At 48.7% G+C, this 20673-nt stretch overlaps 1 protein-coding gene across 1 annotated transcript in view; it reads left to right on the forward strand.

The window, feature by feature from the left end:
- Window positions 1-20673, forward strand: part of LOC138456456 (palmitoyltransferase ZDHHC21-like) — a 468858-nt gene that overhangs the window by 170527 nt on the left and 277658 nt on the right. Inside the window, exon 4 of the mRNA XM_069607178.1 lies at window positions 6413-6525. Within this exon, the coding sequence (XP_069463279.1) occupies window positions 6413-6525 (113 nt within the window). The remainder of the gene's footprint in view (window positions 1-6412; window positions 6526-20673) is intronic.

Consider the following 20673-nt stretch of genomic DNA (forward strand, 5'->3'; position numbering starts at 1 on the left):
AACAGGAGTGCAGACAAAAGGGTGTTAATGTTTGACCCATTAACCCCATGAAGGGACTCCAGGGGAAGCGGGACAACCAGGGGGCAGCATCACTCGGCAGGAGAGGGACACAACGCGGGGGCAGAGGGGGCAGTGACAGATGTCAGAATAAGTACAGTCGGGAGGGACAGGTGAGGGAGTGCGAGGAGGCCTTATGAGGGGACAGGAAGGAAGAAAGAAAGGAAGGAAGGAAGGAAGTTATTTTAGGGGCCATTATAGCATTTGCATAAACAGAACAGAGCTGAGAACGGACGCAGAGTACAACTTTGGCCCATCAGTGGAACTCCTGACTGTACTTATTCTGACATCTGTCACTGCCCCCTCTACCCCCGCGTTGTGTCCCTCTCCTGCCGACCAATGCTGCCCCCTGGTTGTCCCGCTTCCCAAACACACACACCGCCTCTGCCCTGCTCCTCCCCTGCTCCCACCCTCTCTTCCTCACACAGTCATAACCATCTCTTATTTCTCACACAACACCTCCTGCGAGCAGGCATCGCTGCCCTTCACTCCAGAGGACACCCGAGTGTATTTAAAGACAGAACCATTTGTAAACTTTTCTGTTTGCTTGCTGGGGTGGGGGGATATGAGAGCCTCCGGTAGTGCGCTTTCTTAGCCAACATCTCCCACCTGTCACCTTACCCTGTCGGCAGCACACCCACATTCAGGCGCTGGGCTCTGCAACCATGCCCTGGCTGCATTGGGCAATGGCAGTGGCATGCAAACTTTTTTGTGTCGAGCCCCCGAGAAAAAAGTTGTTGGTAGGCCCCCCCCTCCACGAATGCAAGGACTGCTTGTATTTTATATTAAAAGCAGTCAACTTTCTCTCTTTTTAAAAAGCCTCGCCCTCAACAGTGCAATTAAATGATTTGCCCAGGAACACATGTTTTGGTGGTACCAGCAGTGTTGAAGTATGTGCTTAGTTGTGTAGACAAGACCACATTTGTTCATTTTTACATGCTCTTCTTTCGGCCACGCCTTCAGATTTTAGGCCACGCCCATCAGGCAAGCCACGCCCCCAAATGAGGGCCCCCCCTGAATTTCTTACCCCGCTTAAAGCACTGTCTAGCCCTGACTAACCACTTTTTCTTGGGAGAAAGCTGTGACTGACAGGAAGTCCCAATCACTACGTCGCGCAAACTGCAACTTCCTCTTGCGGCCCTCATGAGGCTTACAAACCTGGTGTGGGCCGCAAAGTGGTTGGTTTGTGCAACACTGTGGCTGGCACTTCCTGTCAGTCACAGGCTGCTTTCTCTCAGCGATGTTTCACCGTGGTCCGCCACTGCATGGTGGGACCGGGGAGCCCCAGCAGAGCTCTGGCTGAGCCCCACATTTTGGAGTCTGCCGGTGCTTGGACAAAGGTAGCCCCGGGCCACTTAAAGCCCTGCCTCCTGCTTACCTATGTTTTTCTATCTTTAGCTGCTGCCATCAATTCCCAGGCATGCACCGTTCTTGCACGCCTCCCGGCTCCCATCAAGGTGTGTTTATTCCTTCTGCCCTACCTCATGTTGTCGATCTCCGTCCCGTATCACGATATAACCAATGGGCACAAGGGAGGGATATTCACTCTCTGTCATGGGACGGTTTACCTTTGTTCAATAGTAGTGCCTCTGTGACGGGGGTGCAATACCCCAACAGATCGTTTGTGTGGAGTATGATGGGCGTAGCTGCAGCACTGCTCTTACATACATGGAGATGGTGCACGTTCCCTTCCTCCGCCACCACGCCATATGTTCATATAGCAACCTATCCATAAGTCCGGCTACTGAAGTCGCAGATAATTATGTTTCAAATAATGTTTTTTATCATTTTCTTTTTAAACCCAAAACACGTTATTCCTGCTTCAGCGTCATTTTGAGCCTATTGCACCTAGAATGCTCCAGTGTTGCACCCCTTTACAATGCAAGTCATATCAATTTCCATATAATGAGGTATATTATGCCTTGATGTTTGTCAAGAGTCGCATGGCCTTGTCGTGGTCTATGAAGGTGTGTTTCCCCTTCAATTGCCTGTTTTAGGATGGCAGGATATAACATGTGGTTCTGGATCCACTTTCTGTGCTTCACCACTGCCGTTTCCCATAGTCATTAAAAAACATAATTCTACAGTTGTTTCCCAACTTAACTTTTGCATTTCCCATGCTCTACTATTATTGTCTTGGCTAGGAACCAAAGAAAGCGCACTATGAGGTTCGATGGGCACATTCAGTTTCCAAAGTTTTAGCAGATCGCAGTCCAAATGTCTTGGTCTGGCTTTCTCTAGGAATTGAATTGTCTACCCTTTTCTATACCCTCTGGGAATCCAGTTTTCCCAATATTGGACAATACTTGTATAATTACATTGTTCTGCAATTCTTTTGTTGGTTGCTTACAATTGTAGGGTCATGGGGGCTGTTTTTTCTCCAGTATGGATACTCTTATCTGAGCTGGAAATCCTGTGCACAAGACATTCTATTCTTTTCTTCACAATATTGTGATAATCTTTCATCTCGTATACTGTTTTTGTACTCCGATCAGTATTTCCATCAGGTAATCTTCACTAGAATGCCCCTCTGCCCTTGTCTTTGATATTGCTAACTGCTTTTCTACCTTTTTCTTGACGCCTTTACTTGGTTGTGTCAAATGGTCTCTCAGATTCGTCATGTGATTTTTCTCTCACCCTCCTGGTGGAGAGGGAGAGGCCTCACCTCTCTGTGCATTCACAATTTCTTGTGTGTGGCTTCCCTTTGACCTGTGTGTGTTGTCTTACTTCATGATGGGTGTAGCTGTTCTATGAACTTAATGCCGTTGCCGTTTCCTTATTACCCCTGGCTTTATTTGAGTAGCTCCTGTCTGACTCATAGGCAGTGTACAGAAGGTCAGGTTTTCTGCTGGGGTCTGTGTTCAGAGCACTATAAAGAGCATATCTTTGATCTCTGTTGTGCAGGTGTTCTCTGATCACCTGTGTTCTGCTCTCCGACCTGGACCCTCAGCAGTGATGCTGGTGCAGTTGGCCTGTTCATTAAGGGAAGGTAAGATCATAGGAAGTACCAGAGGAGTGTCTCTAATAGGATAGGAATGGGAGATTTGACCCAAAATCTCCACTATAATGTTGGTTTGGCAGGCTTGATCCCCGCTCTCCACTAGAGGATTGGCTTGGCAGCCAGCATCCGTTTTATTTGACTGGTTCTGTACAGCTGTAGGAGATTGAATAATAGTCTGTATTGCTGTACTTTCTCTGTGAGGACATATGGTTGAGACAAACTCATTCAAGATGACCATGAGTGCACGGAAATCCTGAAGGCTACGACACGGGTTAAGCTTTTTCAAAATACTCGCTTTAAGATTCCCAGACTGGGAAGAGGTGTAGTCAGTTTGAATGGCAGATAGCCTGGGGCCCTTTGGTGGTATTAGTGGTAGAGATGTCAAGTAGCCAGGATCCCTCTTGGCATATTTCTTTATCCCTCCCAATAATGACATCACTGCTGGTGAGAAGGCTGACGAGATGGGGTCAGTCATGTCCCTTCCCAATGAACGTTCTGGGTTGACGAGTACTGTAATATTAGGCTTTGATGACGGACAGCCAAGTTGCTGTTAAGATTCTCGCATGTGGAGTCTTGTGCCTTTATGGTTCAGGACCGTGCTAAGATTGCCCCGTGCAACCTCTGTCCCCTGCGAGAGCTTAGGGCACGGACCCCTGTCACACGGTTCCTATTAGACAGGGGAGAGGAGGCTGCCAATCCCAGTCCAAACCACGTGATAACATCCCTTGGCTCAGATGTCAGATTATTTAATGCCTGACTACTAGGCAGTGGGCTTAGATGGCCAGGCGTGTTGCAGACCTCCATGAAGAGGCTCAAGGGATTTCTAGGAGCGGGCGAGGAGAGGAGCACACTGCACAACTATTAATGGTGACCATCACTGTTAGAATCTGCTAATACAGAATCTTTGTTGATACTATATAAAGCTAGCACGGGCTAAAAAATCCTCAGGAAGTGAGGGCGGGTCAAGTTTTAGGTACAAAACAAGTCAAGTGCTAAAACAACAAAGACATGGAGGGGGTCGACGCTTACCCACTCGGTAGTTAGTACCGGGCCATGCAATACAAAGCAGTGAACGCCAGCAGTACGATTCGGCTCTGCACAGAGATTGATTCAGAGGCTTCTAGTACCGCGTGGAAACCGTTGCGCCTGGCGACCAGACGGCAGTGAGCAACATTGTACCTCCTGGATATGAGGATGATTCAACGGGAGTGGCTATCGAGCTCCGGCGGCAACCTGCGATCCACACCCCATACTGAAAGGAAAAATTAGAGTAAAGGACCCACTAAGGTCCTGAATATGTCAAGCCGCACCGCAACAAGAGTTGCAGCCGCCTCCGACAGCCCTTCAGGATTCTTTTGAGCAATGCCAACTACCTGGTGTACTCTACTGCCAGGAATCTTTATGCAACATTAACTGCCTGCTGTACTCGCCTACCAGGTCTTCACTTGTGGTTTTAACTTGCCTGGTGTCTTGCTTTGCCAAGGCTTCTCATGCATTTCACAGTTTCTCTGTATCACCAATACTGTATGTATTGCTCTTGGCTTGATATATAAGTTTGCGTCAAGGTTTGCTCAAGATTTGCCCCACACTTGCACTACATGCATCCATAGCTAATTGGGTATTGTACTTTGCCTTTTCTGCATTTAAACAATCTTCTTGTAGTGTAAATAACGGTATTCCGTTCAAATTGCTGTTGGTGCGGTTGCTGGAATGCCCCAGGGACTCTACTGGCTTCGTGTAGGCTCACCGGTATTATCCAGGTGCTTCTGAAGCATGTTGCTTTTCACCCGTTTTCCACACTGGAGTGTGCAGACGTTCTTCTGGCTAGCTTCGCTGTCACCTGCTCGCTTTCCCTCAAATCCCAGACTGGAGAACGCTGCCTTCTCAACCTGCCGAGCACCCAGGACCTCTCTTGTGACTCCCACAGCACTTTTGTCTCCGGTACAGCGTCTCTCCCTCTGATGTGGTGGGCTTCATTGCTATGCTACATGATTACGCAGTCTCCTCATTTGCGAGCTGCGGGACAGGAGCCCACATCTTCGCCTGCACTGCCTCTCCCAGTAGTGCACTGGCCCTGTTTAAATGTCCCACGCAGAGGTGCTTTGGAAAAACAACTAGACTGATGGTTGCATTTCAAGCTCTTGGTACCTTGTTCAAACCCCTTCTTCCTCCTTGTCTCAGTACTTGGGGAATTCTGGGAGTTTAAGTTCATAGGTGCCATTGGATATATGGTATTTGAACAGTTCTTTTCAGGGACTTTACATAAAGGTATTTTAGAAGGAAAAGGTATTGTGTTGGAGCTTTTTGTCTTTGTGTCAAATGTAGTTGTTTGACCAGAAAAATATGAAGAAGAGGTTTCTTTACTTCTTCTACAAAGGGGGGGAAAAATGTCTTGGATATTAGAGGGTCTTCCTCATGTGAAAGGGGGAGATACCGCGTCTCGTCCAATGAAGTCATGACATCCCCCGGTAGTTGTCTCCTCCCATGTGATCTGCCCTCATAAGGCTGCCCCGGAGGTCAGGATCAGGTAACGGCTGCCGTCCTCTGGCCAAATGGGAGGAGGCCACCACCGGGAAATCTGTGATTTAGTGATTTAGTTATTTTATTTATTGTTTGCTTGTTATGCGCTTATACAATAAGAAAATACTGTTTCAAAGCGCCCACAAGGCAGGGAGGGAGCAAGGGTAGTAACTGCATTAAAACAATATTTAAGAGCTGTGGGGTTAGAGGGAGAGGGAAAAACCTACTATGCCTTGTGAGTATTCAGAAAGTGCAACTGCAGCAAGGAAGAGGGGGTAAGTGCTGGGGAGTCCGAGCTTGTGGGGCACGTGTGTCTCTGATCTCTGATTTTACTATTGTGGCTGCTGTCTGATAACCTGTGTAGTAGTAGTATCGTATAGGACTGCCTGTTGCACTGCTTTCTGATTGCCTGTGCACTGCTGCTATTTTATTTCCTGTGTGTAGTTGTACTCTGACTGTGTTCTCTCTCATATCTTGTGTGTACCAACTTAGTGTGGTACAACTTGTTTCTGCACTCTGATCACATATTTATGGATACTTTCAGACACTGCTTTCTGATATAATCTGGGTGGCGGCTCCCTATTCTCCTGTCTCTGATGCCTTTCTAATCTCACATATTGACTGAACTTTGATTTCATTTAAGGGCCTTCCCAGTTTTTTCACTTCCTTTTTACAACTTATGCCCAAATTGAGCATGTCAGTCTTCAATACACTATAAGGCAATGAAACATCAATTCAAAAAGTAAAGGTTACATTTTGGTTAGTATAGCAAATTTGGTCCAGTTGGCTTCACTTTGTTTTCTTCTTTTGTAAACTTTGTATTTTTCTTTGCAGGGGAATGAGGACTGGACTGTGTGCAACCGCTGTGAAACCTACCGCCCACCACGAGCACATCACTGCAGCTCTTGCCATCGATGTGTGCGGCGAATGCATCACCATTGCCCCTGGTATGGTTTAAGCTAGCACCGTGGCATACACCCCCTTTATTGGGACATATGAACATCCATTCTCTTTCACTGTCACAAATATTGAATTCCCAATAGTTGAGCAACTTTGATGTCTTAAGGTCAAATCAACATTACAGCCCATTTATTCATATTTGTTTACTGGTATATCATGTACCTCTTCTTCCAGACTGATAAAATGTGTATTTCTTCAATGAATTCTAAAGAGCATGCTTTGCTTACTGTAAGGTTGTTTTGATGAATCCTGCAGAGTCATCATTGATCCCCAGCCTAAAGTCTCCTCCCATCTGGCTAGGAGAAGGCAGCTGCTATCTGATCCTTACCCTGGGGGTGGTATTCTGAGGGTGGATCACATGGGAGGAGATGGCTGTCAGGGGAGAGTGGTTACTCCAACAGGAGAGAGGTGGTATACTCCTCTTTCTTGTGAGGAAGAGCCTTTAATCCCGGAGTATTTGATGACTTGCTGCTAGCATTCAAAACCATCTGATGTTAAAACTCTGATAAACACTCTAATTAAATTTAACCCTATTCAATCTTCATGTATACATGGCAAACATCTGATGTTTAGGGTGATTGTAATTATATTGCAACCCTTCAACCATGTGATATAAAATCTATTGAAACTTCACTGGACTTCAAGTCCCAGAAAACCTCAAGTACTGTGACGAAGAAGACGAATGGAGCCAGGGACAATTTACCTGGAGCCACTGTTGCAGTTCCTGCGGGAGTCCGACGAGGGGCATGTAATACCTTTTGGGGGTACCCAGCGTAAAGTAGCCGCCTTTTCAGACAACATGCTCCTCTAACTCTCGAGGCCGAGAGAGTCGTTGAGGGCATGTCGGGAGATTTTATCGGATTTTGGGGCGGTCTCAGGCTTTAAGATTAACATAGCCAAGTCAGAATTACTAAATCTTACGGTGAGAGGGAAGGAATTGGCTGAAAGGTTTTTTTCTCACCTGATTAGGGCGTGAGTAGATGATGAAGAAGCGTGTGTCTGACCATGTATTTCCGTGCAGGAGTGGGGGGGAAAAACCCTTAATAGAAGAAAAAAAAACAGGTTATGTTGTTTAAATGCCCAATGACCAGGAACGTATGAGAAATTAGGGTGTTTAAGGCCAGAAGTGTAAAGGTAAACGGTAAGGGTGCAGCAGAATTCTTGAAGAACCGCAGAGAAAGCAGGAACGGTAGTCCTGAAGGTAAATGACAGCACAACTGGCAAAGCGAGAGCGGGAGTCCAAAAGGTAACTTAGCAGCACAGCGGGACAAAAGGGAATGCGAGGATCCAAAGGTAAGAAACAACCTGCGGTAAACATGGAATGCAAGTAGCAGCGTTGAAAATGGGTAATGCAGCAAAAAAGGAAGAGCGAAGAACAGGAAGAGGAGCAGAGGTAAGGTAGCAAAATAGTTCACAGGAACAAGGAAAAGCGATGAACTAAGGCTTAGAAAAAACAATACCTTAGCGCTGAGATGCGATGCGGCTTCTGTGGCTGGAAGGTTTGTAGCCATTGTCTGTTCCGTTTCCATGGTGACACACAATCCTGCGAGAACGGGAACCACATTGCCAAGAAGGAAAAAGCCTCCCAGGAGTGTTCTGCACAACGGTGGCCATCTTTTAAAGGGAGAACGAAACGACCTTCTCTTCAGGGGAAAGCGCCAATGATGCTATAAAGACCAGGAGGGTCGAGTCATGACAGAGTTGAAGTCTTCCTCACCTTTCATATGGAGTCCTGGGGGATCAAGTACCAGTTGGTATGTAGCTAATTACCTGCCCATGCTATCATCTATTAAACCGGATCTTCAAAAATGGAAGGCTCTTAGGATTTCATGGGTGGGCAGAATGGCAGCTGTGAAGATGGTGATGCTCCCATGGCTGCTCTACCTCTTCCAGGCTCTCCCGTTGGTGGTCCCGGATAGCTTCTTTAGAGAGTTAGGGAAGACAACACGGAAGACAACAGGCAATTTTATATGGGAAGCAAAGAGGCCAAGGGTTAAACGTTCCCTGCTGATGTCCCCAAAGATGCAGGGAGAGACGGCACTCCCTAATTTCCAACTGTATTATGAGGCATCACAATTGTGCATCATAGAGGAATGGTTTCTGGAACACAATTGGAAACAGTGTGAGGCTATGTATCAGGCTGTGGTGAGGCATGACCTGAGGGAGGTACTGTGTCTGCTGAGCTAGCATAGGCCAAGGCATATGTACCTGAGTGTTAATACGGGATTAGTGGCAAACAGGTGATACAAATTGGCAGGGAGGCACGGATCACAACCTTTCCATCCCCATTTATCCCTATTCTTAATAATCCAAACTTTTCAACGGGAACAGAAACAGTGTTGTCTACTCAATGGCAAGAAGGAGGATGCCACAGGCTGTGGGATATATTACAGGGCCCAATCAATAGACCCTTTACTGAGTGCAAGCAATGTTTTGGGGTGGGTGAAAACAAGAGGCTGCTGTACTTTCAGATACAGCACTGGCTCCAAAACCCAGAGGTCAAAGCAGCGGCTACCCGCCAGCTTACCACTTTCAAAAAGTTCTTCTTAACGCATGATGGGTCAAAGGGCCTCATATCGAGTCTCTATAAAATCCTTGATGAGGCCATACTCCAGGCAACTTGGCCCTATATGGAACATTGAGAGAGGATGATCGGGAGAGAAATGAGCAGTGTGAGAAACCTGAAGGTGTCTCCCTAGCTAGTCCCTGGGAATCTATCATCCAGGTGGCCTGGACACAGCCATCGCTATTGGATCCAGTTCCTGGGGGTGGGCCAGTTAGGCAGAATCACCTGGATTGAGGTCCTTGGGGAGTGGAAGTTGGACACTGACGGGTGAGACTCGGTATCCCCCTACCTTTCCCCCTCCTAACACGTAGGATATTCCGAAACACTGCCCCCCCTTTTCGATACAGACACTTTAGCACATCACAAACAACGGACTAACACCCAATCCATTTCCCAATACAAGGGTCAGGCCTGGTCAGGCAATGGACCAGAATCACACACACCTGATGCCCTTTCCCTTCGCCACAGGGATAAAAGGTGGAGCACGAAAACGCACTACGAGCATGGCAGACCGCACAACGACAGTTATCCAGGCACAGCAGTTCAAGAGGAGGGGAAAGGCAGCTAATAGCGAGAGACTGTCAAGGAGAGCTGCAACCTTGCCCTTTTCAACCCAGACGCATGAAACCTCAGCAGAAGGAATCGTAAGACTACTGAAAATAGCTCAAGTATATTGCAGCAGATGTCAACGGTACACAGAGCGTGCCTACGCTGATGAGCAGGACTGAGGGAGGTGCCTGCTACTGTGGTACCGGCCTGGACTCCAGGTATGCTGAAAAGCCAAGCAGTTCATCACAGCCGGTGAGTCGAGGGGAGAAGCAGTAAAACCCAAACTGTGTTGAACGAAAGCCGCAAAATAGCAATTTAAGGGAAGTTCAAAGAAATGATAGAATAAAGGGGAACCAGCTGCAAAGGGATCCCGCAACATGTGGGTGCTTATTCGAGAGACTCTGGTCAATCCCGTGTTTGTTGAAACTGAGAATACCAGAAGGCCTTGGGAAGGCTGCAAAGGAACAGCCAAAGTGGTCATACAGGGGTCTTGCAAAATCCTCTGTACATTCGAAAGACTTTGACCGACAGTGAAGGACATGATTGGTAAAGTTGGCAACAGTGAACCCGGCAGAGGGGGATGCTGACAAAAAGGGGCAAAGCCTGTCATCCCTATGAACAGTGTGTTGACCAAAGTGAACCCGATCGAGGGATGTCCACAGTGAACTATTTAGTAAAAGTTGGCAAAAGTGATCCTGGCAGAGGGACGAAGCCTGAAGAATTGTTTAAAAAGACATTAAGGTTCATGAACCAAGGAAAAGCCATAGTGAACCCGGTAGAGGGAGGCTGATTTGCGAAAGAGCTCTACGCCTGGAAGAGGGGGACCCAAGGGTGAAGAAGCCTCACCCCAAGTGCCATAAGAAAGGAACTTTTATTGTTTGAGGACACCACATATCAGGCCCTCGGAAACCAGAGAGCTAAATACCGGATGCCCTGATATTGCTAAAGACTTATCTGGATCTGAGCCCGGCAGAGCGGAATCCAAGTATCACCCTAATTTATTTATTTATTGCATTCGATTACACCCCCAAACCCTTAGGTATCACTGCGTACATACATCTTAGTCAAACATCTTGGGTTACAATCATCTAAGTCATCTTTGGCAGTTACAAACAGGGCAGTTACAAGCAACTTCAGCCATTAACGGAATATTGAGAGTCTTAGGCAAAAGGGCCGCCTATGTTGTGCAAGCGCTGCTAGTATTTGTTGAACAACCAGGTTTTTAGTTGTTTCTTAAACTTAGGGAAGGAGGTTTCGTTTCTGAGGTGGGTGGGGAGCGAGTTCCAGATGCTCGGACTGATATGGGGAAGCTGGTATTGTCTGCTCTGGAAGTAGTGAAGTGTGGAATGTGGAGGAGTGTGTTGGCGCTGGATCTACGTTTTGTGGAGGATTCTCGCTTATACTGGAAGCCAGTGAGCATCTCGTTGGTGTTGAGAGATGTGTTCTCTTCTGTTAATCCCCAGGGCTGCTCTGTGGGCTTTGTTTTGGAGAAGTTGTAGTTTGGATAGGTTTTCGTTTGAGGTGCCCAATAGTAGAACATTGCAGTAGTCTAACTTGGTTAAGATGAGGGCCCTAGCAAGGGTCTGGCAATTATCAGTGGAGAGAGGGGGGTCTGCTTAGGGTGATGAGCTTGGCTCTATAAGCCGTGGAGGAGGCAAGCACGCTAATATGGTTATTCATGGCGAGCTTAAAGTCGATATGTACTCCTAAGGTATTTACTTTGTGGGATATGGTGTTGTGGGTGCCATCTATCACAATGGAGGTGTAGTCAGGGTGGAGTTTGCTGAGCCTGGCTGGGGTGCTGACTATGAGAATCTCTGTTTTTCCGTTGTTTAGACAAAGACTATTGTTTGCCATCCAGTTTTAGATGAGGGAGTATATTTTGTTAATGCAAGCAGTGTCCTGATCAAGGTTGCCTGTGACGGGAGTAAGTATTTGTGTGTCATCGGCAAAGTTTGTATAGATTACTCCCATAGCATCTAGTGCTGCGAAGAGTAATTTAGTACAGGCGTTGTAGAGTGTAGGGGAGAGGCAGGATCCTTGTGGTTACTCCCATCGGTACAGGGATGGGATCGGCTGCTTCTCCCCCTAATGTGACTCTTGAGGTGCGGTCCGAGAGGAATGATTTTATCCAAGAAGTGGCTTTCTTAGAGAAGTGGAAGTTAGTAGAGAGGGTGAGGCATAATTTGTCATGGTCGATTAAATCGAAGGCTGCAGAGAGGTCTAGGAGTAGTAGGATGCCCAATTTGCCAGAATCCCTAATGGAATCCATTTGTTTTTTTAGGTCTAAGAGGGCGGTCTCTGTGCTGTGACTAGGACGGAAACCTGATTGTCTGTCCCCTAACAAGTGGTTCTGTTCTAGGTGGGTTTGAACTTGGGTATTTGCTATTTTGTTTATGATTTTGAGGAGAAATGGCACTATTGTTATAGGCCTGTAGTTCGTGGGGATTGCTGGGTCTGGTGATGTTTTTTTGAGTAGGAGTGACCCATGCTACGTTAATAGGTGCCGGTATTTAACTAGAATTGAAGGATTCATTGACACATTTGGTAATAATGGGTAGTAGTGTGGTGGCGCAGTCTTTGACTACTTTTGCAGGGATACTGTAACATTTACAGTTAGATGGCTTCAGGTATACTATGGTTTTAAGCTCCTGGTCATTGGTAACTTGTGTGAAGTGGAATTCAGTGGTTCTTGTGCTGGTGTCTGGCGGATGGGATGGAGTGGCAGTGAGCTCTAGAAGTTTTTTTTGTGAGGCCAATTTGCTTTGGAGTGTGTTCACTTTGGAGGATAGGGCATCCTGTATGGTGGTACATCACGCTTTACTGATAGTAATGGGGCTGGTGGGTTGGATGGGGGATTCTAATCCCCTGATAATAGTAAATAGTTCTTTAGTGTTGCAGGCTGCGTTGGAGATACAGTTGTTGAGTGATTCAACTTTGTGGGAAAGTATGCTCAGTTTGTAGGTTTTGGCTAATTGTTGCAGTTTGATTTTGAGTTTATTCCTTCTGAGTTCTATAAGTTCATCATTAAACCAGGTGGAGCTGCGTTTGGGTTTGGGCACTTTCGTTTTAAGAGGGGCTACTTCGTCTATTGCAAGTTTAAGCCATTCGTGGTAGTGGTCTGAGATGCTCTTGGTATTGGCGCTATTTAAAGTTTTGGTGTTTAGCAAGTTGAAGAACTGTCATTTATTATTTTTTGTGAATACATCAGGTCTTTAAGGGAAAGAGACTGTCTAAAACGGAACTGTCAGCTCCTGCCGTGAAAGCTCGAGCGTGTGCTGTGCTCAAAAGTGCCACCTTATCCCCTGGAGACCCCTGGCTGGCACATCCTGACATATTATTTGAGAACACTTCTTTCTTTATTGTAAATCCTATCCCACACTCTTTATTAGCTGTAAGGATTGGCAATAGCTTTGACTTAGTATAGGCCCTTTTATTTTGACCAGAAGCCACAAGGACTGCCTTATTTTTCATTTGATGGTCGAAGCTTGCTCCCATCTTGGAATTCGGTTTCGATTAGGCGTTTTCCCAACCTGCATACGGTTTAAATAATCGCCCTTGAATTGTGATCACTTGTCTGTCTGTCAAAAGCAAGGACGACTGGAGAGACTATAGAGGCTGATACCAAAGGTGGCCAAGGCATCCCAATTGCAGGAATGTTGGAATAAACTGTTATTTAGATGGCACTGTAACGCAGCACGCCTACATAAGATTTACCCTGGGTCCTCACAGGATTGCTGGAGAGGGTGTGAGGAGGTAGGTACCTGGACCCACATTTGGTGGACATCACCCAAATTTGAACCATTCTGGAGGGAGGTACAGGAGTCACAGGTTCAGGTCTTTGGGGAAGGGACAAGGATGGTTCCGGAGGAGGTGCTACTATCATTGGACGAGGAGGTCATTGAGGGAGAATTCAGAGGACGGAGGAAGGCACAAACTATGCTCACACTAGCAGCAATGTTGCTCGTAGCACAGCGACGGAAAGGAGCGGCCATTCCCACACTCCTAGACTGGTTCTACAATGTCAGGGACTGGAATGGGCCACATACGCAATGACCAAAAACGTACGTCAATTTGCTAGAGACTGGAGTGAGATTTTGTCCCTCCTAAAGTAAGAATATATAGAGCCCAATGCCTGCAGTGCTTAAAACTGTTGGACTTGTACTAATTGGAATGCTAAGATCACGGCTACTACCTGACAGACGCTTATATTGGCCAGGGGGGGAGGCAGGGGGCAGGTTGGGTGGGGAGGGGAATGGGAACAGGTGGAGGAGGGTAAATATGGAGTTGTTTACAGTATCTGTTTCTCATTTGTTGAAAATTAATAAAAAGATTTTACGAAAAAAAGAAGGGGGGGCAAAGAGTTCATGTGGAGGAAATGGAACCACAAGAATACTATGTAGTCTAGTTGTTATAACTCTAATCAGTTGCGCTGGTCCTTTCCATTTCTAAATCCCTGGCAGCAAAGGGGACAGGAAGAACGCAGAAGGAGAGAGAAGGAAGGCCGTATAGTGCGGGAAGCGTGACCGGCCGCAGAGGAAAGCCCACAAGAATCTGTGGGTAGAGCCGCTCGCCAGAAGCAGCTTGGCAGCGTTCAGGACTGGAGGAGAGGAGCTCTAGAGGAATAGAGAAAGCAGACATTGCGCAGCGGGCCGTATAAGGAGACACAGTCCTGCAGAACTGCTCAGGGCTTCATAGCGAAGGTCAGAAGTGCCGACAGAGACCCCACAAGATTCTGCCCAGGAGGGGATGCTGGCTCCTCGCAAACACTGCACAGTTAACCAGTGAATCGGCCTAAATGTGTAGGGGACCCAGGACGCACGAATATTCTCCAAGAAAACACGTAACAAACAAATTGCCAAAACCTGGTTGTATAATGTCAAGAATGTCACAGTGCATACATAAAGATCACAGGTGAGCCGGGAGAGGGTAATGTCAGGCAATAGTTCTGTCCTATAAATAGTGGGAAGGAAACAGCATTCCAGGGCGATACATTGTTCATCCCTGACTCGCCTCCCACCCATCCCCTCCACACTTTGTGGAATTTCCACGGACAGCCTCTGGCATTATAAATTCGCCTTTCCAGGGGTGCACATCTGTCAATCTCTGCCACCCAACGGCTGAAGCTCAGTGTTTCTGCCAAGCCCCACATTGCAGCTATGAGCCTCTTCCCCAGCCCAGCGTTACAGAGAGGAATGTTTTCTCGTGTCTGGTAAACTCCACTTCCCGAACTTGAGACCCCAGCACCTGCGATATCCTGCAAATGCACCTCCTCCAAAAGTCCTGAATTGAGTCACAGCCCCACATGATGTGGAAGAAGGTACCCTCTGCCCTCCCACACCTTAGGCACTTACCACTAGCCACCACACCTCACTGTGCCATTGCTGCCCGGGAGTAATACGCCTGGTGTAATATTTTGTATTGGATTAGGTGAAGCCTATTGGCTATTCCGATGTCCCGCGGAAACATGAGTGCTTCCACCCACTCCTCAGACTCCAGTGGACCCACCGCCCTCTCCCATTTCTCTTTGTCGGGAAAGCTCCTGGGCTCCAAAAACTGTTACTACCTGATACAGCGTGGAGGTGACTTTAGTTGCAATTCGTTCTGGGAAAAGATTAGCCTCAAGGGGGAACACTTCGGAACATCTTCTAACACAGGAAACTGAGAGCCAATGGCATGCGTTAATTGCAGATGTCTATAGTATTCCTTGATTGGTAGCTCAAACGTGTCCTGCAGTGTACCAAATGAAATGACACCCCTCCCGCACTACGTCTGCAAGGGCCCGAACCCCCTTTTCTTCCGATCTGACAAAATGGCAAATTTTTAGGATTTCCGGGATGTACTTATTGTTCAAGAGGGGTTGGTCCAGTGTTGGTTTCCCTCCCCAACCAATGTAATGGCGAGCATCTTCCCAAATTTGCTGAATGTGCTGTGTCATCCCAGGCAATTCTGTGGTCCCCTTCCCGTCCAAGTACAGTACTTACAGGTTTTTTTTTTAGTCCCATTCCCCTTTCCTCCCTAAATGGGAAAGCCTAGGGTCGCCATGGAGACCTTCATTCACTGCTCCCATTTGCGGCGCCCAGTAATACCTATGGCGGCAGGGCAGACCAATTACCCCTTCGCAAACCGAGTGTTGAAGGGTTTTGAGAACAATCTGTGGCCGTTTCCCTCTCAGAGCAACCCCCTGAGAATGCCATTGATGGATGTAAAGACTGCCTTAGGGACGAGGAGCGGGGCGTCCTGGAGGACATAAAGAAACCTCAGGAGCGTTGGCTTCTTAGAGGGCCGCCTTGCCCAACAGTGTTAGGGGAAGGGACTGCCAGTGAACCGTGTCGGCCAAGAATCTATCACTGAGTGTAGGTTGAGACCGCTCTTGGCGCACACAAATGCCCAGATATTCAAAACCAGAGATTGATATAGAGTATGGGCACTGCCCAGGGATCGCCCCCTGCCCCTCCCTGAAGAGGAAAGAGAACAGATTTTTGTTTATTCACCCTAAATCCACAAAACCCCTGATATTCTGTTAGTATGTGTGTCACAGCTGGGCATGAGGTGACAGGGTTACTTATTTAAATAGGGTGATCGTCTGCGTAGAGCGTACCCGGACCCCAGCAAATGCTCAATATTGTCTGAGTCCACGTTAACATCTCCCCCTGTGTCTTGTATGGCCGTACAGATCCAACCAGGCCAAGATTTTCCCTGCCTTGTCCCCAGATTCGTGAATTTGACTGCGCACTGTCCAGTGTGCCATTCTCCATGGCCACATTGCTCAAGGTTTCCTGTGCTGTGACTAGCGCTTGCTGTGAAGCCCGTTTCCAAGAACTCCTCTTCCCTCTGCACCGCAAGTGACTCGGCCTCCTCTGTTTCCCGGACATGCTGCCATCATTGAGCCACCACAAGAGAGCGAGCCTCCCCTAGTCCTCCCATAGCATGACCGGGTTGTCAAGTGACCCCTCGTTTCAGGTGAAGTATTCTGTCGTTTTACGGGATAAACCTTCTAGTACCTCAGGCATGCCCAAGTATTATTTATTAGGGCGAAAAGCCGCTCTAGCCTTTGACTGCCCACTTTTAATCTCTGAGTAGAGGGGAATTGTCGGAGATGCCCCTGGCCACAAAGGTCGCTGACATCAACCTGTGTAGCGTGCCCTGTGGGCCAAAGAAGTAATTTACCCTTGTTAAGGACTTGTGTGCATTGGAGAAGAATGAGAACCCAGGTTCTGCCCCGTGCAATGCCCTCCATACGTCTACCAGCCCCAATGCACCCAGGAAGGAATGGCGCTTGGTCGGAAGGGCCGGTTTTCTGTTGCCTATGTGTGGTCTATCTATGCCGACCTCCATAATCAAAGTCCCCCACCCCCAGCATCCACATGTCTGCTTTGGTCTATGATTATTGTTGCTTGGAGGATGTTCAGCAGCTCAAGCATGAGAGGGGCGGGTGCGTATACACCACAATGCCCCACCTGTTCTCCCCTCCCCCACAATTCCCCTGTTACTACCACAAATCGCCCTCTCTGGGTACTCCCGAACCTCCCACAATTGAAATGGTATCCTTTTATGCATTAGAACTAATGTCTCCCTCGCCCCTTTTGGGAGCCCGGCATGGTAGGCCAGTGGATAATTGGACCTTTTGAAAAACTTGCATTCCGTGCTGACGAAGTGCGTTTCTGTCAGAAAGGCTATGTCCGGTGAGTGCTACTAAGGAACTAGAGTACCAGTATTCGTTTAATGCTGGAGCCTAACCCATTGACATTCCATGTCAACAGCGAAACCCCTCTTCCCCCATCATGTGCCATCAGTCCCCCAGAGTTGTGTCTTGGATGCCCCTATCCAACCCCCTTCCTCCCTGTCTTCCTGACTCCCGAATTATCCCGTGAACCCTGTGATCCATCTCCCATCTCACCCCTCCAGGGCATCCCAAGCAAGGCATAAACCTAACTCAACCTCCACCAAAACCATTAAACTCCTCATCCAACCCAACTCCCTCCCACCCCCCAACCAGAAGCACCTGTCTCCCCAGTCCTATATCAACTGGACACAGGCAAACATAGTCAACCTTGTGCGGGTTGTGCATTCGGCCAGTCACTGCATGCGTCCGCATTGAGATGCAGTCCCAATTTAGGCCCTACAAGATTGGGCCCGGACCATTCCGTCTTTATGCTCAGCCAGGGCCCCCAATGTCTGTCTCTCTAGTTGTGGCGTCTGGGAGTGCCCCAGGCTGTGATTCAAACATCAGCCGGGTCTTCCCTTAACTGGTCTAGGGCCCAAAGTCGACGGGATCCGAGTTTCTATCCAGTTCAATGCCTCTGCTGGGCTAATAAACAGGTGAACTGTCCCCTCATGATAGTTCTTAAGTTGCGCTGGGAAGAAGAGGGTGTACTTGATTCCAATGAATGCCAGCTTCTGTTTGACAGAGTCGAAGTATTGACAGGCCCTCTGTACTTCCCTGGTGTAGTCTGGGAAAAATCCTACCCTGCTGCCACGTTATAGGGCCAGATGCTCTTATTATTTGCATCACCGGTTCCCCAGTCCCTGTAGTTCAGAAGTCATGCTATGATGGTACGCGGTGGGGCCCCCGGGACGGATCCTATGCGCCCTTTCAATAGAGAAGAACTTTGACAGTTTCTTGGGGTCTAATTGCTCTGCTAACCATTTTTCCAGGAAGAGCTCCATACTGGGGCCTTCTTCCTTTTCAGGGAGTCCCAGGATCCACAGATTGTTGCATCTGGAGCAACCCTCGCTGTCTTCCGCCCTTTGTTCCAGCTGGATGACTTTCTGGGATACTGTGGTCATTTGCTTTTCCAGGTGCCTCTGGGCATCCTGAGAGTCAGAGATGCGTTGCTCTGACTCCCGACCCTCGTGGAAAGCTGCTGCAGGTCCTGTCGCAGAAATGACACCTCTGAAGCGAGCCCGTCCATTTTAACTTCCAGGGAGGTTTTTGACTCAACAATGGCTGCCATGACATATGTGAGGGAGAGCTGTTTCCTGATCATCCGATCCTGTAGCTCCATCGGGCTGGGTAAGGGATGAGGCCATGATTGGGCCACTCACCGTGTATTGGTCTATTTTGTATTGTTGACCCCCTTTCTTGGGTTTGTCTTTAGCCATGTCCTTTCTCTGAGCCAGATCCCCCGGACACAGCACCCCTGCTGCAAACCCAATGTAGTTCCCACACATCACTGTTGTCACCGATGTGTGGGGGATTCCACCTCTCTCGTCACCACCAGGCACTCTTCTGATAATATTGCAGCAACCTCTGAGCCACCTCTGTAGTTTCATTGACGGAGCCTAGGACAACCGTCCGGAACACAATCTTTCCTGCTGCACGCGCTTTGGTGCCACCGCGTCCCCGGGTGTAGGTGTGTGCTATTAGCTGGTCCCAGTGGGGCCTGTTTGGTAGTTGCAGGGCTTCCCCCTTGTACGTGTTACCCATGCTCTCCCATGCACCGAGCGTCACAAGCAATCAATGTTCAGCCAGCCCTACGAGCTAGTCTGCACTCATGCACATGCATCCCCACCCTTTACCCAGGGTGCAACTGATCTTTACAGGGGGAGCTGCGTCTGGTTCTCCATGTGCAGTCAAAGAGCCCGGTCGCTGCCCAGGTAGTACTGTCTCGCGCACACCAGTGATTCTCAGGGGACAGACGTTCATACGCCTTTCTCGGCTCTTCTTCTGCTCTACATCTTATCTCGGAGCTCCCACCTCCATGCAGGCTCCAGTCTCTTCTGCTGCTGGCCAGGCACCCCCCTCACAACTGTCCCCACCGAATCAGTGTGTCCACCCCTGCACCCACTGCCATGCTACACCTAACACCAGTTCCACCACTGACAAGGTGCCAAGAGGAGTCGCAGAGGGTTCAGGCCTCACCTCCCTTGTTCCGTGGAGCTCTGTACGTCTCTTGCAGGGTAGAGGATGTACTTGCTGGGTGCCACCAGCATGGTGCTCTCTCCTCCCTTTCAGGAGGAACTGCTAGCTGGGGGAAGCATCACTGTTGCACTCAGAGCCGGTCAGCCCTCGGTGTCGGGGTCTGCACCCCCCTCACTTCCTCTGCCTCTGCTCTTCCCAGGAGGTCGAGGGAGGCTGACGCTCCCGTGCCTCTGTCCCAGCTCCCCCGGGAAGGCGCTCCGGCAGCCGCTGCAGTTAAATTGCATGGGCGAGGGCCATCTTCTCCTCAGCCGCCCGGCGCACTCTCCCACCTGAGCCAAAGGTATGAAGCAGTGTACCCTGGCCACCGGCGCCTCGTTTCATGGCAAGAATCCCCAAATCAACGTCCGCAATGTTCCGCTGCAAGCAGATGAACTTTGAAGACAGGCTGCACCGGAATATCAGGATATAAGGCAGGATCAGTGTTGGGCGGCTGCGGGAGCTCACAAGAGTTACGACTGCATCAGCTGCTCGCTGGCTACGCTCTCTTGAAAGTACTTTTGAATACCACCAGCATAGAATTGAAGGGAAAAGGCGATTGTGGTGCAAATCTCTTGACATCAGATGTCAGTTGGGGAAACCTGGATCAAGCATTGTCAAGTGAGATTGAGAGAGAGGTTGACGCACCGAGCTTGAACAAACCCTCAGCCATGGGATGTCAGTTTGGGGGAAATTGACAAAAGTATTAAATGAAGTCAACAAAGAGTGTGCTAGTGAAGAAGCACAGTTATGTGATACTTAACCCCTTAAGTACCACCGACGAGCCGACTCGTCGGTGGCAAGCGCTTCAGGTTGCCACCGACGAGCCGGCTTGTCGGTTTAGGCCCTCTGTTTTGCTCGATCTCTGCGTTGCAGGGATCGAACAAAACTGTAATCCAACCCCTGGGCTATGTGAGGGGGAGGTCCCCCCTCATTGCCAGGGGGCTGGATTACCTTCAGTTTCACGTCGGCGTGCGTAACGCACGTCGGCGTGAAACTGAAAGTAAATTCCCCGCAGCAGCCATTTTCCTTTCCTTTCCAAGGACACCACTGATATGACGCATTGCTGGTCACGGATCAGCGCAGAGCGCTGATCCGTGACCAGCAACCCACTGGACC

Source organism: Ambystoma mexicanum, chromosome 1p (assembly GCF_040938575.1).
Source record: "Ambystoma mexicanum isolate Mex_15411 chromosome 1p, UKY_AmexF1_1, whole genome shotgun sequence".
NCBI lineage: Eukaryota > Metazoa > Chordata > Amphibia > Caudata > Ambystomatidae > Ambystoma > Ambystoma mexicanum.